The 20,368-nt window shown below is 36.8% G+C and overlaps 1 protein-coding gene across 2 annotated transcripts in view; it reads left to right on the top strand.

The window, feature by feature from the left end:
• Kpna3 (karyopherin subunit alpha 3) overlaps window positions 1-20,368 on the top strand; it is a 68,751-nt gene that overhangs the window by 40,650 nt on the left and 7,733 nt on the right. For both annotated transcript variants that reach the window (XM_008824972.3, XM_029559579.1), the window contains exons 3-12: window positions 15-104; window positions 689-718; window positions 804-856; window positions 974-1,069; window positions 3,837-3,922; window positions 5,885-5,971; window positions 6,345-6,514; window positions 7,729-7,773; window positions 17,250-17,381; window positions 18,164-18,292. In XM_008824972.3, the coding sequence (XP_008823194.1) occupies window positions 15-104; window positions 689-718; window positions 804-856; window positions 974-1,069; window positions 3,837-3,922; window positions 5,885-5,971; window positions 6,345-6,514; window positions 7,729-7,773; window positions 17,250-17,381; window positions 18,164-18,292 (918 nt within the window). The remainder of the gene's footprint in view (window positions 1-14; window positions 105-688; window positions 719-803; window positions 857-973; window positions 1,070-3,836; window positions 3,923-5,884; window positions 5,972-6,344; window positions 6,515-7,728; window positions 7,774-17,249; window positions 17,382-18,163; window positions 18,293-20,368) is intronic.

Consider the following 20,368-nt stretch of genomic DNA (forward strand, 5'->3'; position numbering starts at 1 on the left):
TGATTACCTTTCAGAATAAAAGAGATGAACACCTACTGAAAAAGAGAAATGTTCCCCAAGAAGAAAGTTTAGAAGATTCAGATGTTGATGCTGATTTTAAAGCAGTAAGTTACCTTGTTCTTATAAAGTATCTTTAAATAATTTTGTTTTTGTTTTGTATGGTTTATTGAGACATAGTCTCACTCTGTAGCCCTAGCTGACCTGGAACTCACTATGTAGACCAGGCTGGCCCCAGACTCAGAGATCTTCCTGTCTCTGCTTCCTAAGTGCTAGGATTAAAGGTGGGTGCCACCATGCTTGGCTCTTTAAAATAATTTCTGTTGTGGAGCTGGAGAGGTGGCTCAGCAGTTAAGAACACTGACTACTCTTGCAGAGAACCTGGATTCAGTTCCCAGCACCCACATAGCAGCTAACAACGGTCCAAAACTCCAGTTACAGTAGATCTGATGCCCTCTTCTGGCCTCCAGTGGCATTGCACACATGGTTGCACTTTCAGGCAAAACATTCATACACATAAAATAAAAATAAAAATTTAAAAATAATTTCCATTATAACCAGGGGAGCTTCCTTTTTAATTTAAGAACAATTTTATAATGATAATTATAACACATTAACTCATGACTTTTTCAGATAGACAATAAACATAGTTTTGCTAATGAATTCTGAACTCTCTTTTTTTCTTTTTAAGCAAAATGTAACACTAGAAGCTATATTACAGGTATGTTATTAATTTAGATTATCATTTTGAAATGTTTTGAAATAGATTTATTTTTAATGTCTGAAATGTACATTTGGTGTTGCAGAATGCCACAAGTGATAACCCAGTGGTCCAGTTGAGTGCTGTCCAGGCAGCAAGGTAAGTGCTGATTTGTCCCTCAAGTGTCTTTGCTGACATCTGCAAGGTGGTAGTATTTTATTGTTGTTCATGGTTTGAAAACTGTAGCAATTAATTTCTTGTATTTCTTTTTTATAGAAAACTGTTATCTAGTGATAGAAACCCACCAATTGATGACCTAATAAAATCTGGGATTTTACCAATTCTAGTCAAATGTCTAGAAAGGGATGATAAGTAAGTATGAATTTGCCTACTCACTTTTTTCAGTCAAGTTTTAAAATTGTTATTTTACCAAGGGGCTCAATGTGGTTTTGCATTTGTTATGCCTGGCTTTGGTTTGAATGAGGTACTGGGGCCCCAACTTAGACCTTGAACACACAAGGCAGGTGTTCTGCCACAGGGCTGCATCCCCAGTCCAGGTTTTTTAGTTGGCAAATGGTTTTATGTAATTTGCTCATTCTGTGATAGTATTCAGTGTATCTAATGTGCTGTTATTTAGTTTCTGAAGTATGTGTATGTTTTATTGGAAATATTTGGCCCCTAGATATTGCTTGTTCTATTTTATCTAAGATATGTATATATTCATTCTTTATTTGTTATGGTTTTTTTATCAGTAATATTTTTAAACAACACAAATAGTATTTGAGTCACCGTTTGCTTATGAGTCTATATATAGATTAACCTTATGACTAGTCAACATGAATGGTTTCCAGAGCTAAGTGACTCCTTCATACCCTGGGAATATTCCAGCTGATCACTGATCCTCTGTGTGATCTTTAATAGCACTCCACCAGTGATTAGTTGCCCCCTGTCATGGGAGGAGGCAGGCTGGTCTTGCGGAGGACAGGGGAGGAAAATACCACTTACTGGCCCCATTTCCATTTGTGTATAGACTTGTCTTGGAGCCATGTCTTAAACTTCATCAGTTTGAATTAACTGGGAAGAATGTAAGTTTGAACTTAAATTCTCTAAAAGGAATACTATTTTTCCATTTAGAACATCTAGACTGAAACAGGATATTTTGCTGAATGTACAAGAAAATTTTAGTTGATAGATAAAAATAGTGGTATATAAATATTACCACTAAGGGCTTTTAATATTTTAAAATGCCTTCTACATCCACAGTATGTCACAATCCTCCCCTACCTGTAGGTCCTTAGCCCCTTTTTTACTGTCATATATTTTCTATAACAAGGTTTATTTAAGTAAAAATACATTTTATTCCAGGTATTAAAAAGTTAAATTCTTACATCTACAATTAAGACTTCTTTTTTATTCTTTGTTCCCTTTTTTGGTACCTTCCACTCCCATTCTTTCTTTCCAGCCTTTGGTTTAGACTCATTTGTGTGAGATGTAGTGTGAAACAGCACATACACAGAAAAACAATATACAGCTTAATGAATAATTGTAGAACAGACCTGTGTAACCATCATCCAAAGCATAAATAGAAAGTTTCTCATGGAAGGTTACATTACACTATAAAAGGTTGTGTTTAGACTTTAGAGCTGTATAGGCCCTGGTTTAAATCCAGGGCTTGATGTTCACCAAAACCCAACTGGCTTCTGACCCTCAGACGTCCCATCTGTAAAAATTACGTGGTAGTAAAGAATAATTTATACAAAATCACCTATATTATTTACTTAACTGACCCAGCGATTTTTCTCTAGCTTATCTTTTTTTCATATGACCTCTTGGAAGACTTTCATTGGTTTTATAATTTGGTTTTTGTTCTGTTTTTTTAAATATTTTAGTATTCTTTTTTATTTTATTTTATGTGTATGAGTGTTATACCGGCATGTAAGTAAGTGCACCCGTGCCATACGATGCCTGCGAAGGACAGAACAGGCTCTCGGATCCCCTGGAACTGGAGTTACAGACAGTTGTTGGCTGCCATGTGGGTGCTGGGATTTGAACCTGGGTCTTCTGCAAGAACAGTCAGTGTTCTTAACCTCTGAGCCATCTCTCCAGCCTGTAATTTTGTTTTTTCATTACTTATGGCTTCTGTTTCCAATATTTTGTCAGACCTAACAGCTTAATAAATAACTCTTCCCACTTCCAGTCTGGGGCAATAAATATCATTTGCCATTTTCTGTCATATTATCCTTTTAAAAACAGCCCTCCCTCCAATCTGTCTGCCTTCAGAGTGCTAGGACTAACAGCATGAGCCACTACTATACCTGGCTTTCACTCTCCTTTCAATAGTGCCTTGTACTTAATATGTCTTTAGAATAAATTCCAAGTCTTGAAGCCTAGGATGTGAGATACACAGTTACTCCTACCCTCTAACATTCACGCGCATGCACACGCACATGCACACATACATGCACGCGCACACACCATTTTATTTTTACATATCTCCTTGACTTCAGCTCTCAATCTGTTTCATATCATCCATACATACTATTCCTACCCATGGTATCATTTTTTTTTTAATGTCCTGTTGGGAGTGTCTGCCTTTTAAAATCCAACTTTGAAAAGAAAATTCATTTTTCACTTTCTTTGTTAGATCTTCTGTGACTCTCCCAAATTAAAACAGTCCTGTATTATCTGTGGAATTATGCAGCCCTGTAATAGCTATAATATGTAACCCAGACGGAGTAGTAAAGTCAGATTGAGGTCCAGCTTTAAGAATAGTCTGGAGGCTACAGCTGGAATTCAAGTGAGATGTTGGAGGGGCCTCAGCTAGCCCAGTGATACTGGATTACTCTGTAAATGTAAGGAATATTTAGGAGGTAAAATTATCATGACTCTTTCGTTAGATGTCTGTGGATGAGGGAGGAGTCCAGGAACTTGATGATTGGCCAAATACTGCAACTACCAGTGGACATAAAAAAGCAAGTTTGTAGTGACTGGCTTTGGGAAACAGTCAGATGTTCAGGTAGAGCTGTTCAACAGGTGGGTGGATATAACAAAGTAAAATTCAAGGACCAGGTAAGATGGCTGTTTTTAAGTTTAGATGATAGTTACATATCTAAAACGATTTTTTTTTTTTTTTAAACAGCCCTTCATTACAGTTTGAAGCTGCTTGGGCACTAACTAATATAGCATCAGGAACTTCTGCACAGACTCAAGCTGTTGTACAGTCTAGTAAGTTAAATCCTTACTCAGATCTTTGTTTTGTTTGGATGATGACAAGTGAGTTTTATAGTAAAGTCTGAATTTCATATTATGACATTTTTAAGTTGCTTTATAAAATTTTATATTACTTTAATGATTGATATCTTTTCCATAATTGTCATTAAACTATCATAAAATATTTTGGTAGCCAAAGAAGAATAAACATTCATGTTTTGGGGTAGAGACTATTGCCTAACAACAGATGTTTCTAACATCTTCTAAGTGTGCTGAGTTGAGTAACTCAGGTCTATCATGTTAGAGAATATGCTCTTTTACTCTTTTTTTTTTTTTGGAGATTGGGTCTTGCTATGTAGCCAAGTCTGCTCTTTAAACTTGCTGTGTAGCCCCAGTCTGACCTTGAATTCCAGATACTCCCACCTCAGCTTCCTGAGTGCTGGAATTAGTGGTATGCACTACACCTGGCTCATATACAGTGATTAAACTTTTGCTTACATCAAGATGGACTAATGCTATTGATTTGATAGCTGAAATTAGCACAGCTCTATTTTTTTTTTTTTTTTCTGATTTGGTGTTAGTTGTAATAGAGAACACATTTTAGGCTGGGGCTTTATTAGAAATTAGGAAGTGCAATTTGATGAGAATATTTTCATTGTGTATTTTTTGGTTACTTTTTGTGGTAAAAATGTAATTCCATTGTAAATTTCAGTTATCACTGATGAGAATGTAAAATGCTTTGAAAAATAGTTTCTCAAAAAGTTAAATACAGAGTCACTGTGTGCTTTATAGTTCTGTTCCTAAACAAAACCAAGAAGGATGAAACATGCATATAAGGATCTGTGTACAAATGTTCACATGAGCATTGTTCATAATTAAGATGTGCCACATCATGGAAGAGCCTCAAAAAAAAGGTTGCGTTAAGAAACCGAACAAAAATTGCACGCAGTATGATTTCATTTCTCTGAAATGTCCAGAATAGGCATATCCATAAATAGAGAAAGCAGAGACTTAATGATTGCCTAGGGTAGAGTGCTGAGTAGCAAAATAGTAGATGGGTAGTGATTGTAGATTTGATATTTGAGAGGTGATGGAATGTAAAATTAAGATTGTAGCAGTGAATCTACAGTTCTGCATAAGAACTATAAAGTAGGGGCTGGAGAGATGGCTCAGTGGTTAAGAGCACTGACTGCTCTTGCAGAGGACCCAGGTTCAATTTTCAGCACCCACATGTGGAGGCTATGAACCGTCTTTAACTCCAGTTCTGGGGGAATCCGAGGCCCTCTTCCGATCTCCGCAGCATTGCACAACATGGGTACACTCACATGCATGCAGGCAATACACTCATACACATAAAATAAAAATAATAAATTAGAAAAAAAAAAGAACTACAAAGTACACATAAACTGATAAATTGTGTTTTAAGTATGAAAAGTGAGTTGTTTTAAAGTTTTGTAAATAATGCAGTTAGTGCACAGACAGACCTAAGCATCCTAGAAATAGCAATGCAGACATTTAAGAAAAAGTGGTCTAGCACTTACCCTGAAGTGGGTGTAATGTGTAAACTCTGTAAAGAGTAAGAAAGACAATGATTATTTTTCTTTAAGATAGGTCCTGATTAATCAATTCTGGTTAATCCTGCATTACGTTGAATAAGGTATCATGTTTTAAGGTACATATTGGGGATAAGAACTTTTTTTAAAAAATGAATTATAGGAAAGATTTTTGTGCTGCTACTTTCTTAAAAGTTGATGACATAGTAGCAAACTTTAGGCACTATTTGATGGTGTTTTACTCAAATATTACTAGCGAAGTACTGAAATTAGTTATTTTTAGATATCCTTGTAACAATTATTCCGTGAACTCTAATTACACAACTACATTGTATACCAGACTCTATTGTTTTGACTTCCTTAATTTGAAATCTATAAATTCAACATTTTTTCCAGTTTAAATACTAGTTTTTCCTTATTACAGATGCAGTGCCACTGTTTTTGCGACTTCTCCATTCACAACATCAGAATGTTTGTGAACAAGCAGTGTGGGCTTTGGGAAACATTATAGGTAAGTTGAATTTAGGTCTGAAAAGAATCTTAATTCAGAATCTTAATTTAACTTTTTTCCTACATTGGCATAGCCATTACATACTATGTTTCCTCTGAGTTTGATGTGAGTTGACTGTATTCTTGCCTCATAAATACTTTTAAGGTGGTACTTCTTAAGTGTAAAAGTAGAAAAGTATTTACAATTTGTATCCATAGCGGTAAGTTAAATTTGTGTTCCCCAAATCAAAAAATCTAGAGAAACAAAACTTGATGTCCTGAGTAATGGTGAGGAAACATAGAACATCAGTGTCCCAACATGAGCCATTGCATACATTTCAAACTTTCTCATCCTGAGTGTTAATTTTTTTTAAATACAATTTTCATTTCTGTAGGTGATGGTCCTCAATGTAGAGATTATGTCATATCACTGGGAGTTGTCAAACCTCTTCTGTCCTTCATCAACCCCTCCATTCCCATCACCTTCCTTCGGAACGTCACATGGGTCATTGTCAATCTCTGCAGGAATAAGGACCCCCCACCGCCTATGGAGACAGTTCAGGAGGTAAATGAAGAATTGTAAAGGCCAGATGGTATATTCTCCCATGTTCCCTATGTTTATACTTAAGGTATTCATGCACAGGGAAGGAAATAATGAATGTACTGATTTCATTGCCGGTGTGAGGTTTGGTTTTTTGTAAAGTAACATACTATATTTAATTACCCCTGTGAAATAAAAGTTAAGTGTTGTACAGTAGCAAAAAGAATATCAATCTGTTCTAATGCTTATTTTTTATAACTATTTTCATAAAGAGAAAACTTGAATTCAGTTAATAAAGGAGAAAAAGAAACAGTAATTTTAATATATTGCCTTACTGATTTGGTGTTAAGAAATAAGAGGTTGTTGCATATAAAACTAGTGACTTATGCAAATACCTTTAAATGAACTTATATTCAGTCCATTGATTTCTGATAAAATTAGTGTGCTTAGAAGTGTGATAGTCCTGAAATTTTAAAAGAATCCTATAAAACTTTTATCCGCTTGACTGCAATTGACTCTGTATCTTTATAATCCATGTCTTTATCCGGTGTCTGCTACCCACACCCTTTCTTATTATGCTCTGGTAGTTACTTGATTCCCTAAGGAGGGATTTTTTTTTAATTGCTCCTAGATTTTTAAAAGATAATGTAAGGCCTGAGTTCAACAAAGCTGTATGCTTTTGACTGGTTAGAATTTTTTTATTAAAGCTGAGGTCAAAAGCTTTCATTTCACTTCAGTAGCTTATTGAATAAAAATTATGAGGGCTAGGTATAGTGGCGCCTTTAATTACAATGCTCTGGAAACAGAGGCAGGAAGATCTCTGTGAGTTCTAGGCCAGCCAGGGCTATATAGTAAGATCCTGTCTCAAAAAACTAAACTGAAAACAGAACTCAAAAAATTTAGGTAGTGACAGTGTGGAGTCATTTTTTTCTTACTGAACTGTAACTTTATACTTGTATACTAATTACTTCGTTCTTTTTGTTTAGTATTTTATGTCATAAAGGTTATTGAAAACTATTGATTTTTCTTTAAGGAATATTAATCTCCCAGATTTATTTGGATGTTTTTATTGGGACACTTGAAGTATTCCTTTTGGCTTTTCAGATTGAATTTATCAGATCATCATTCTCCTAATAGATTCAAACAAATTTCTCATTTTTTTTCAAACAGTATGTATTAGTTTTTGTGTGTTTGTTTTTATTTTACAAAGATAATGTTTGTTTATCTTCTTTTCTCAGATTTTGCCAGCCTTATGTGTCCTCATATATCATACGGACATAAATGTAAGTAAAACAGAAGTTTAGGTATGGAATTTGCTCTTGATGGGACTAGAAAGTTTTTAAAATAAGTGTCAGAGTATAGTTTATCAATGTCTCAAGGTCCCACAATATATAGGTGTATATATATTTTTGAGAATGAGAGTAAGGTTAAATTAGATTGATCTTATTTATATATATTTAATATTTTTCTTTTTTTAATATTTTATTTTTATTTTATGTGTATGAGTATATTGCCTGCATGTGTGGAAGTGCACCTGTTTTGTGCAATGCCCACGGAGGTCAGAAGAGTGCATTAGATTCCCCTGGAACTGGGGTTAGGACAGTTGTTAGCTGTCATGTGGGTGCTAGGAATCGAACCCAAGTCTTCTGCAAGAGCAGTCAGTGCTTTTAACTGCTGAGCTGTTTCTCCAGCCCCTAATATTTTTTTAAATTTTTTTTTATGTGCATGAGTGTTTCGCCTGCATGTATGTAAGTGCACCCCTACATGCAGTGCTGCAGAGGCCTAGAAGAGGGTGTTGAATCCCCTGGAACTGGAGTTATAGATGGCTGTTAGCCACCATATGGGTGCTGGGATTTGAATATAAGTCTTCTGCAAGAGCCACCTTTCCAGTCCCCTAATTTATATTTTTAATTATTTAGTCAGCAACAATGCTAATTTTAGTGATACTATAACATGCATGTAGTTAATTTATTTGTATTATTATTGACAGTATTTTCTTTTACTGCAGTTTTACTTTCCACAGTTTCAATTTACCTATAGTCAACTAACAGTCTGAAAATATTAGACAGAAATTTCAGAAATAAATAATTCATGTTTTAATATACTTTATAGTATGTTGTTTTAATTGTTCTATTTTATCATTAATTGTTGTTGTTAATCTCTTATTCTGCCTAATTTGTAAATTAAACTATCATAGATATATATGTGTAGGAAAACATATATATAGGAATTTGGTACTATTTGCTGTTTCAGGCATTGATGTGGGGTCTTAGAACTTGTCCCCAAAAGATTTGGGGGAAGGCTGGTATAGTAACTCATATTTATAACATGGCAAGACTTTTATAAAGTACTAAGGTCATACAATGAGTATGTATAATAGAGGAATAACAAAAACTATCCTGCAGAAGCACAGATCATTTTACCTGCCAGGTTAGGAAATATCACCAAGAAAGCCGCATTTGAAATGAGCATTATAACAGCCAGATATGGTGATACGCACTTGTAATCATAACATTTGGGAAGCAGAGAAGAATCAGGACTTGAATACCAGCCTGAATCACATAAGACCTTGTCTCAAACAAACAAACAAAGCAAAAGAAAAAGACTCATACATAAAACCATTATAAAGAGAAGGAAATTCTGACAGAAATGGTGTTTATTGTGACAGATGGTGGTGTTTATTGAGGGTTTAAATTGTGTCAAGCACTTTTCATATGTTAACCCATTTATGAAAAGCCTTGTAAGATTGGTATTTTTTGTCTGAAGTCCTATAACTGGCATGAGTTTTTTGGTTTTTTTGTTAGGGTGAGAGTCATTTCAGGAGCATGGGGATGGATATTAACTCAAGACTACATAGAGGTTTTAGAGAGTGGGAGCACAGATTATTTGTAACAGATAAGAAAAGGTATGCTGGACACAGAATGGGAATGTTTTTGTAGGCAGAACTATTTTCCCATTGAATTAGGCTTAAGGAAGTTGATGAAGGTATGAACTTGAGTTAGTACTAGGAAAAGTTAAAGGACAATTTTGAATATTGAGATAAAGTAACTAGAACTTCAAGCTTGTTTTGTGATAGTACATCCAGGAACAGAAATATAATCTAGATTGAGGATTTGTCAGTATATAAGGGATTGATGAACACAGGGACATTGAATAAGATTGCATAGGAAAGGCTATATTTCAGGAGCACTAATGATAGGACCTTAAGGAATTCCTTGCATTTGAGCCCTGAAAGCAAAGGAGGAAGAACTGATAAAGAAGTTTATTAATGTATTATAGTGGATGTTAGATCACAAGTCCTCTAGCTACATTTCTCTCTCTCGCAGAAATCATCATATCACCCCGACCCCATCTGTCCCTTAGGACGAAGAACTGACATGCACCTACTATGAATCAAGCCTAGACAGAAAAAGCACCCCCTCCCCTGTAAGGAGTTGTTAGGAAAGCATACTGTGCTATGGCCTTGTAGCCCAGCATCAGCAAGATAAGTTTATGGTCCTGCCTAGTAACCCACCTCAATGCATAGGCCAGGTCAGACTAGGTCAAGTGATAGGAATCCTGCCCACCCCTCTGGAAACCTACAAGAATCAGAAACTCCATTTGTTCTGGGATTTTTGAAGACTCTTTCCTTCAGGACTCCTATCATGCTGTACATGTTGGCTCTCTCTCCTAATAAAGCTCATTCTGAAGGATAATCTCATGTCAGCTCCTTCCCACGAGCCTACTGTTTCTTTTAAGTTATAATAGACACAATTTGAAACAGATAAGGCAGAGATAATATAGTTTAAGATCCATACACAATCTTGGATGAAGCATTAGGAGTCACATGCTTTTTTTTTATACGTAGCTGCTAGTGAGGTTTGGAATAAGTGATCAAAATTGTATTATAGATGAATAACGCACATTTTATAAGAAAAGACTGAAATTGCGAAGGTAGATTTGTGGTGGGTTTTGGTAGGCATGAAAGATAATTAGCCAGCATTAATACTGAGAATTAGGAATAAGAAGGTGTGGGAGACTTGAGATGCTAGATCTCGATATCTTAGATGAAAAGTTTGCTGGATTTTATATGCATGGTGAAAGAAAAGAAGTCAGCTTTAGGACTTGAATTTTAGGGGTGGGTGCATCAGATAACCAGCAGCAGAAAGTGGTACAGGGCAGCAGGAGTTAAGAATTTATGAGATGACAGACAACCAGTGAGAATGATGGAGAATAGGCAGAAGTTTGTGGAGACAGGTGGGTTTTAGACTTTAGACTATTGTACTATTGTCTGCTATGAGGTGTTAGAAACAAAACCTCATTTGGTGTTAGAATCAGAGGGGAAATTTGACTTGGTCAGTTTGTGTTTGCTTTTAATCTGATGAGTTGCTTAAAGGCAGTTTGCTATTGTAGTTCTAGAGCATCTGGTTTTCTTGCCCTTTGTGAATTTGTTCACTTATGAATTGAGAGGCCTAGAGAGTTCGGTGTCATATAACATCTGATACCAGCTTATTTTACTACCAATACAAATGAAATTAATCAATGGTAGCAGACTGGTAATGTGCTGAGACTTGATTTTTAGTGCCAAGTGTCTTGGGCATTCCCAAGACCACCTCAGGTTAGAATATTTGCCAGAATACTCAGGACTCAGAAAGCTATTATTTTACTACCAATACAAATGAAATTATCAGTGTAGCAGATTGGTAATGTGCTGGGACTTGATTTTTAGTGCCAAGTGTCTTGGGCATTCCCAAGACCACCTCAGGTTAGAATATTTGCCAGAATACTCAGGACTCAGAAAGCTATTTCATCTTGTAATTTTTTACAGCAAAAGGATGCAGACCAAAGTCACGAAATATAAAAGGCAGATAAAGTGGGGTTCAAGAAAAGCCAGGACAGATACAAACTTCCAGTTATTTTTCACTAGAGTCATGTAGACAGCAGTGATCTGTGACATGTCAGAAGTATTTCCAACCAAGGAGCTCCTGAACCTTTCCTTCTTGGGATTTTCTTGGGAGTCAGCCATGTGATTGACTTTAGTTACCCAATACAATCTTTAGCCCTTCCAGATAAGCATGGCCAAGGAGTGAAGGAGGTGGCCTTTCCCATAAATTGAATAGCTTATATGAACCCTCGGGTGCATCTCAGAGTTTAAGTCTGCAAAGAAATTGTTAGCTCAGACTGTGTCACAGTAGCTGATTAAGGACTAGTCCTTTCTTTGAAATGTCCAGACCTTGAGAGCCAATGCCTCATGCAAGATAGTTGAACAGTAGTTGTCTCTGAATCCTGTGTGATTTAACATTCCACAAACAAAGATGTTCTGGGAAATGCAATACTTGCTTGTAGCAGTATTCAGTAATGGTGCCTAACAAGATATTATTTGTTAGTATGTGTAAAATAGGATTTTGTTGTTGTTAAGCCTGTTATGTTAAAAAGCAATTGAGGGACTGGAGAGATGGCTCATTTGATAAAGCATTTGCCTTACAAATGTGATAACTTGAATTTGGATCTCCAGTAAACAGCCAAGCATGATAGCATACACCTGTAATCCCAGGGATAGCAAGAGAAAAGGGAGGCTGTGACAGGTACATCCTTGAAGCTCATTGGCCAGCTAGTCTAGCCTAGTTGGTGATGTTCCAGGCCAGTGAAAGACCCTATCTCAAACAAAAGGTAGAAGGTCCCAGAGGATGACAGCCAAGGTTGTCCTCTTGACTTTTACTTGTATGTATACACATGTGTATGCATCCACCCACATACAGATGAAGAGAAACAGAGACTGACTGCAAGAGCCCAGCATAGTGGTTGGTGCCTGCAATCCCAGCATTAGGGAAAGTAAGGCAAGAGTATTGAACTCAAGGCCTCCTGGGCTGCATAGTATGACAGTGCCTTGAAAGTAAGTGTGTATGTGTGTGTGTGTATGTGCGTGTGTGTGTGTACGTACATATTTATATACACACATAGTGGAGAGAGCGAGCGAGCAAGCTCTATAGCTTACCCTTCCCCACAAGCCTTTGAGATATTTTTTGTAGAAACCCCACTGCAAACCAGTAACTAATCTCAATCTAGAATCCTTGAAGTGACAGTGCCTTGAAAGTAAGTGTGTATGTGTGTGTATGTATGTGCGTGCGTGTGTGTACGTACATATTTATATACACACATAGTGGAGAGAGCGAGCGAGCAAGCTCTATAGCTTACCCTTCCCCACAAGCCTTTGAGATATTTTTTGTAGAAACCCCACTGCAAACCAGTAACTAATCTCAATCTAGAATCCTTGAATATTTCATTATCTAAGTCTGTATGTATTACTTGGGAAAAACGATGAGGTTTTGCTAATAGTAGGATATACTTAAGGTAAACCAAGTTACATTCTTTTAGTCATCCCCTAAAACATCATAGGGCAAGACAGAATATCATTTTGTGGGCATAGTTTGTTCAAACTCACTTTTAACAAGTATTTAGGTCATCCCTGAATTTTACAAATACTAATATGGCATTGAATACTTTTGTGCATTTTCATATTATTAGAGGTACATTTTCATGGTATATTCCTAGGAGCAGGGTTGTTGGATCCAAATACATTTGTAATTTTGTTAAATATTGCCAAAGTTCCTGATTTGAATTTGGACCATTTTGCTTCCCAAGCATCAGTGTATAGGAGTGACTCTTCTCACAGCCTTGCCTAGTGTCTCGTCACATTTAAATGTTTGCTAGGTGAGAAACTGTTTTAATCTGCATTTTGCTCATTAGAGAAAAGTTGTTTGTTTAGAGGAGATTTTGTTTATTTAAGGGGCATTTTTGTTTTTTGCAAATGAATTGTTCATATTTGTCGCCCATTTATCCATTGGATTTTTTTGGCATTTTTCCTTAGCTTTGTATATATTTCCTTAGGTTTGTATATATTTTTAAGGCTATGAATTTTCTCTTTTTTTCCCCCTTTCTTTGTTTTTGAGGCAGCGGCAGGGTCTTATTGTGTAGCCCTGGCTCCCCTGGAACTTGCTATGTGGACTAGGCTGGCCTAACCAACTTGCAACAGGTATTTCACAGAGATCGCCTGCCTCTGCCTCCCAAGCCCTCAGAATAAAGTCATGTGCCACCGTGCCTGAATATGAATTTTCTTTCTACTGATTTTAAATAAGTCTCATAGATCTCTGATGGCATATTTTTATTACAGTGTTTCAGAAATTTAATCGATTTTTTTATTTTTTTCTTTCATCCAGGAGCTGTTTAACAGATATTAAATTTCCATATAGAAAAGCTTGCAAGAGTTTTTTTTTTTTTCTGATTTATGTAATTTACATAATTTTCTTTGAACCTACTAAGAGTATTGGGCCTAAAATGACCAGGGTATACAGTTCAGTACATGTTTATAAGAATTGCTTTCTTTTTGTTATTTATTTGGTGTAGCTTTGTTCTTCCGTTTATTTTTAGTCTTCCCGTATTTGTTTTAGGATGTCTTTTGTATCCAGTGTAGAGTTGGTTGGGATGTAGCTCAGTGTTAGAGTAACATGCCTAGCATGCACAAAGCTCTGGGTTCAACCCCTAGCACTACAGTAAACAAGTTTGATTTCAACTCTATAATCATTTTATATAATAATCTATGGGTTATATTCTTTACTTTGTATATTTTCTTGTTTTACAATGTCTTTGGGTATTTTGGGAGACTTTTAGCTTTGTTCTGTTGAGTACCTTTTTCTTTTTTTTTTTTTTTTTTTTTTGGTCTTTTTGAGACAGGGTCTCCCTGTAGCCCCAGCTGTCCTGGAATTCACTATGTAGACCAGGCTAGCCTCGAACTCACAGAGATCTGCCTGCCTCTGCCTCCCGAGTGCTGGGAGTAAATGTCTGCGCCACCATGCCTGGCTGCCTTTTACTTTTTAATACTCTTTTTACTGTCTGTTTTGGGAGGTTTTTGTTTTATTTTTGTTTTGATTTTATTTTTTTTATTAAGTGTTTACAATTTTCATACAATATAATTGTTGGTATTTAGATTCCCCTTCCCTGTCTTCACCTTATCACCTCCCACCCAATTTAATGTACTCTACTGTATGTATATATATTATCTATATATATAAAAATATATAATAAAGCCTATAGAGTCTAATTTGTGTTCCCAAATCAGTGTGGAATCTGGTTAACCTACCACAAGTCCTGTGCTTGAAAGGGACTGTTTCTGCCCCTTCCAACTGCCATCTGTTGCCATAATTTCCATAGGTGGGGATGGAGCTTCTTATCCACTTCCTCATGTCTATACTGGGATTTTTTTTTTTTTTCCTGGTTTTAGCTTGTATAGGACTTGGGCATGCTGTCCCCATTGTTGTGACTTCATATAAGTAATTGGCCAGCTGTCTGGAAGATTCTGTTTCTTTGTGGAAACCTCTGGCTCTTAGAATATTCTTGCCCCCTCTTGGACAATGATCCCAGAGCCTTGTGGGGAGGGGTCAGAAGTTTAATATAGGTGTCCTATTCATGGATAAGTGCTCTGTATATAGCTTCTTGTTCTCTGCCAGTTGTGGGTTTCTGTGCAAAAGGAAACTTTTCTGATGAGAGTTGAGAGGTGCATTATTCTATGGGTAGAACAGTAATTCATTGAGTCAGTTTAGGAGCTGGAGAGATGGTTCAGTTATGAGCACTGGCTGCTTTTGTAGAGGACCTGGGTTCATTTCCCAGAACCCACATGGCGACCAACACCTTCTTCTCACTTCTGTATGCATTGCATGACAGTAATGTACTTACATACATGCAGGCAATACATTCATATATATCAAATAAAAATAATATTTTTAAAAAGAATCAGTTTAATACAATAACCGTTTAGTAGAAAGCTAGTATTAGGTTCTCCCCTGTGTCCTGATCTGTCTAGCCTCAGGCTCCAAAGCCTAATATTAATGTCAGATATGGGCTCTATCCTAGGAAGTGGACTTTAAATCCAATTGAAGAGTGGTTGGTTACTCCCGTAGTATTTGTGCCACTATTACGCTAGTGGGCCTGTTTTGTCAGGTCAGTTACGTAGTTCACATGATTCACAGCTAAGTAAGGTTGATGGATTATTTTTCCTTCTAGTAGCTTGCATAGCACCTTTCAGCACTTTGAACGCTAGCCAATGGAGATGAGGCTCTGAAGTCTGCACCAGCTTGATTCTCCTTGTTTGTTCTACAGCTTGTGTATGCAATCTCTTCAGCAATAGGGTCTTACTATCCAGTTCTGGTGGGTAACGAAGAGCAGTGGCAATGGCCAGTGTTGTTTGAGGGTCTACAGGACCCCTGGTCAACAGCTGCTAGAGAGGGAGGGAATTCATTTCTGGAAGTGAGGGTTTTTTGTTTGTTTTCCCATTAGCTTATGATATCTAGAAAGGCCAGTGTCCCCCCAGTTATAGGGTAACTCCTTTTCATGTCTTATAATGTCTATGTATCTACTTTAAGAAACAATGTAGTGGTAAGTTTCCATATTGCTTTTTCTAAAGGTGTTTAGTGTTGGTGCAACTCTGAGCTCATTGGTTTGTTTTTTTCCCCTCTCCCCTCTGTGTCTCCCCTTCCCCCAACCAACTCCTCATTCTTTTCCCTCTTCTCAGCTCATACAGGCTTGGAATAGCTTTAGACCAAAACTAGTATTTAATTTCTTTCTTTCATAGATAATTTGAAATTGTATTCTCTTGACTCTTAGTAATTCTGAAGGTATAGAGTATATGTAGTTTTATTTGCTACTTATTTATCTATATGCTTTCTTGAAGGCTATGTGAATTCGGGTAGCTGCTGTTATTCTAGGGCAGCAACATGTCTTTAATTTGGATGCTGTAATTAATAGAAAGCTCTCTGGGTTCACATGAGATGATAGCAATTTGTGTATTCTTCTGTGAAGACCATAGGAGAACCATAGTCAAGCTTCTTGCCTGAACCAAGTCACCACATTTCACCCTGTTGTTCTATTTGGTTTTGTTTTCTTTTATTTGAAAAATTCAGATGGATGAGGACATGATTTACTTGGGTTTTTTGAGGTAGGGTCTCATGCAGCCCAGGCTGACTTCAAAGTCACTATGTAGCCGAAGGATACTTGGAACACCTGTTGTCCTGCTTCCACATCTCAAATACTGGGATTCCATAGGTGTGCATCATGCTCAGCTCTGCGTGATTTGTATTTCATGCTTTTTATTTGAGGGCCTGTGTTAAAGCCTAGCCATTCTCTAACCTGTTCACTTTAATGATCTGAAATTTTGTATTGTTGAACACATTTGAAAACCAGTAAAATGGATAGATGATTATTTGGGGTTATTCTAGACTTGAAGCAGCACAATGTATTGACCTCACACTGTCCATAGAGTATATGATATGATTATTTTAGTACCTAGTTTGGGGGCCCAAGGAGAATTTTCTTATTTTAAAATTTTAGCTGTGTGTGTGTGTGTGTGTGTGTGTGTGTGTGTTGTATGTTTGAGTGCTGCACATGTATGGTGGTCAGAGAACAACTTTATGGAGTTGGTTCTCGTTCTTTCCTTCCACCTTTACATGGTTTCCAGGAATCAAGCTCAGGTTGTCAGTCTTGCTAGGCAAGTGCTTTATTTGTTGAGTCATCTCACCGGCCCGTTATTTTTATCTATCTGATATTGAAAATCAGAAAGTGGAAAAGAAGTGTCCCATGTATGTCTTGTCTCATGTTTATGAAGAGTGATCTGGGTTAAGTGATGAGAGAAAGATAAGATGTATACCATTTAACAGATCAGTCACATACATGACGCCTTTGCCACCAAGTTAAAACATTCAATGGGCTCTTTTTCTTTTTACTCCTATAGATTCTTGTAGACACTGTTTGGGCTCTGTCCTACTTGACAGATGGAGGTAACGAGCAGATACAGATGGTTATTGATTCAGGGGTTGTGCCCTTCCTTGTGCCCCTTCTGAGCCACCAGGAAGTAAAAGTTCAAGTAAGTATTTTTTTTTCTTGCGTAGAATTATGTTTTCCAAAACCACCTAATTTATGCAACCAAGCTTCAGTTATGCCTACCAACACTCATCCTCAAGATTGCCCTCAATTATCTTCTCAGCCAGGTTTGTTGATTTCCTCAATTCTTCACTGAGTTTCACAGTCATATAGCTGTTAGACATATATCCTTAAGCATTCCATTGTCATTTCCACCAGGCAGAAATGAGATCACTCATTTCCACAGATTGCCTTTCTTTGGTGCTCCCTTTCAGGGAACAGCATGGTCTACGGTGGAGCCTACATTCCTCCTTTCACTCCCCTTCTGCTACCAAATTCTTTCAGTTCTCATTTAAGTTTCCAATCTAACTCCTTAACTTTCTGTCTCAGATAATTACAGTAGCCTTCTAACGACATAAGCTCTGTCTCCTGCTCTGATAGAGAGGTGCGTTAGATCTACATGTCACACTTCTATCAAAGTGTTTTTCTAAATGCAAATGTGTGCCTGCTTGGGTCTATATGAAAATCTCTTTGTGGTGCCAGTTTAGAAATGGATAAGAATAGCTGTTTTAAAAAATCTAAACTTTGATTTTTAATTTTCTTTTAATTAAAAAAAAATTTAATCAAGAGATTATGGTTTAAAATTCAGAATTAAGTTTGCTTATGTCTTTGTTGTAAGGAATGAAATAAATGTTAATCATTTCCCCCTCACATTTTCTCAGGATTATGAGAATACAGAATCCATTTCATTATATACATAGTTAAAACATTTTATCCCCACCCCAGACTGCAGCCCTCAGAGCGGTTGGCAACATAGTGACTGGTACTGATGAGCAGACCCAGGTCGTCCTCAACTGTGATGTCCTGTCACACTTCCCAAACCTCTTATCACACCCAAAAGAGAAAATAAATAAGGTGAGGCTGGTGCTGTTTCTGTATATTTGTAGCTGTCTGCTTATTGATATTCTGATGTTACTTCATTTGCAATCACTGCAGCGAAGATGTGGATTCAGAGACCATGTAATTGTTTCTTGTACATGCTACTTTCATCATCACAGAACAGAAAATATTTTGAACTGTGTACATTTTTATTGGTTGAACAATAAAAATTAAATTAGTATAGGTGATGTGTGAAAATACATGTGAAGTGTTCCACTGGAGTGGCTGAGTTTTTTTGTTTGTAATGTTTGTTTTTTGAGACAGGCTCTCACTGTGTAGCTCAGGCTGGCCTCAACACATAGAAATAGATCTACCTGTAGCTGCCCCCTGAGTGCTGGGATTAAAGGTGTATACCACCATGCCTGGCCAACAGCTGATATTTCTAAAAAGTAAATAATTTAATCCCCTACAAAATAAGAATGGACCTTACTATGTAGTACCTAAATTCAAAGATCATTAAAAAAAATTGTTCTTTCTAAAATTTAAGCTTGTTTACATCTTATTAACTATGTCTTTTTTGTCTGACTTATTTCACATAACATATTTTGAGGGTTCATTCATTTGATAGCATGTATTAGCATGTTTAGTGTGTATGTGGTATACCTGGAAGTTCAAGGTCAATATTGGGTACCTTTCTCAGTTGCTTTTCACCTTACGTTTCAAAGCAAGGTGGACACTAGGGATCCTCTTGTTTCTTCCCCCTGCCTTTAGCACTGGGGTCACAGATGCACACCGCTGCACCTAGCTTTTACATGGATATTGGGGATCCAAACTCAGGTCCTCACGCTTGCATAACAAGAGGTTTACTAACTGAGCCATCTCCCTAGTCTTAACGTCATTCATTTTTATGGCTGAATAAATAATTCTCTTGTGTATGCACCACATTTTCCCATTCCCCTGTTGATTGACGACACTGGGGCTGTTTTCATCTTGTGGTTATTATGAATAATGTTGCAATGAACATGGATGTCAGTACTGTTTAACTCCTTGATTTCATTTCCTTTCTGATGTAGCTAGAGGTTGCTGGGTCATCGTAATTGTATGGGACATTTTGAAGAACCACCAAACTATTTGCCCTAATGACTGGACTATTTTACATTCTCAAAAGAGTATATTAGAATTTCACCTTCTCTACATCTAATTAGATTTATTTTTCACTAAAAAAATTTTATAGCCTCCTACTAGGTATGAAATAGTATCTCAATTCGCATTTACTTTAAAGTAGTTTTATGTGCCTAAAATACTACCTTCCCCAAACTCAGCAGAATTCATCATTTCTTCTGTGTCGAAACTTTCTCTGTAATTGTTCCACTATAATTTGACTTCTGTTCTATTTTGTTTTGCTAGGGATTGAACCCAGGGCTTTGTACATGCTAGACAAGCACTGTACTACTAGTCCACACACCCAAGCTCTCATTACTATTTATGAACCTGTTGATTTAGATCCTTAAAGAAAACTTTGTCAAAAATCATATTCTAGGAGCTGGAGAGTTAAGAGCTGAGCAGTTAAGAGCACTATTGCACTTCCAGAGCAGCAACCACATCTTATAATTGCCTGTGACTCCAGCTCCTGGGGGACCTAATGCCTTGTCTCTGGAGGGTACACATAACCACACCTAGACACACATACACATAATTAAATTTCTTTTTTAGTCTTTAAAAAAAAAATCACATTCTAGCTGTCAGTCAGATGGCTCAACAGGTAAGCCAAACCTGACAAACCCACATTGTACCTCCAGAACTCATATGATAGAGAGAGAGCCACAAGTTGTCCTCTGGTGTTCACACATTTCTCATGGCACATATACTCATGCATACACAAAAAAGTGTTTGAAAAGATCACATTCTGTGGATGCATTGTTCTGGTGAAGAGAAAGAAGCCAGACTCTCACACTTTGGGGCAGTTATTTCTAGATGTAGGATTTACTGACTTGATCGTTTTTTACCTCAGCATTTTAGTTAGAAAATTTTCAAACCTACAAAAATTTTACAGGAACAGTGTAGTAAGCTTCCATTTACTGTAAACACAAATTGACAAGTTGTTAAACAGTT

Source organism: Nannospalax galili, unplaced genomic scaffold (genome assembly GCF_000622305.1).
Source record: "Nannospalax galili isolate Female #2095 unplaced genomic scaffold, S.galili_v1.0 scaffold488, whole genome shotgun sequence".
Taxonomy (NCBI): Eukaryota; Metazoa; Chordata; class Mammalia; order Rodentia; family Spalacidae; genus Nannospalax; species Nannospalax galili.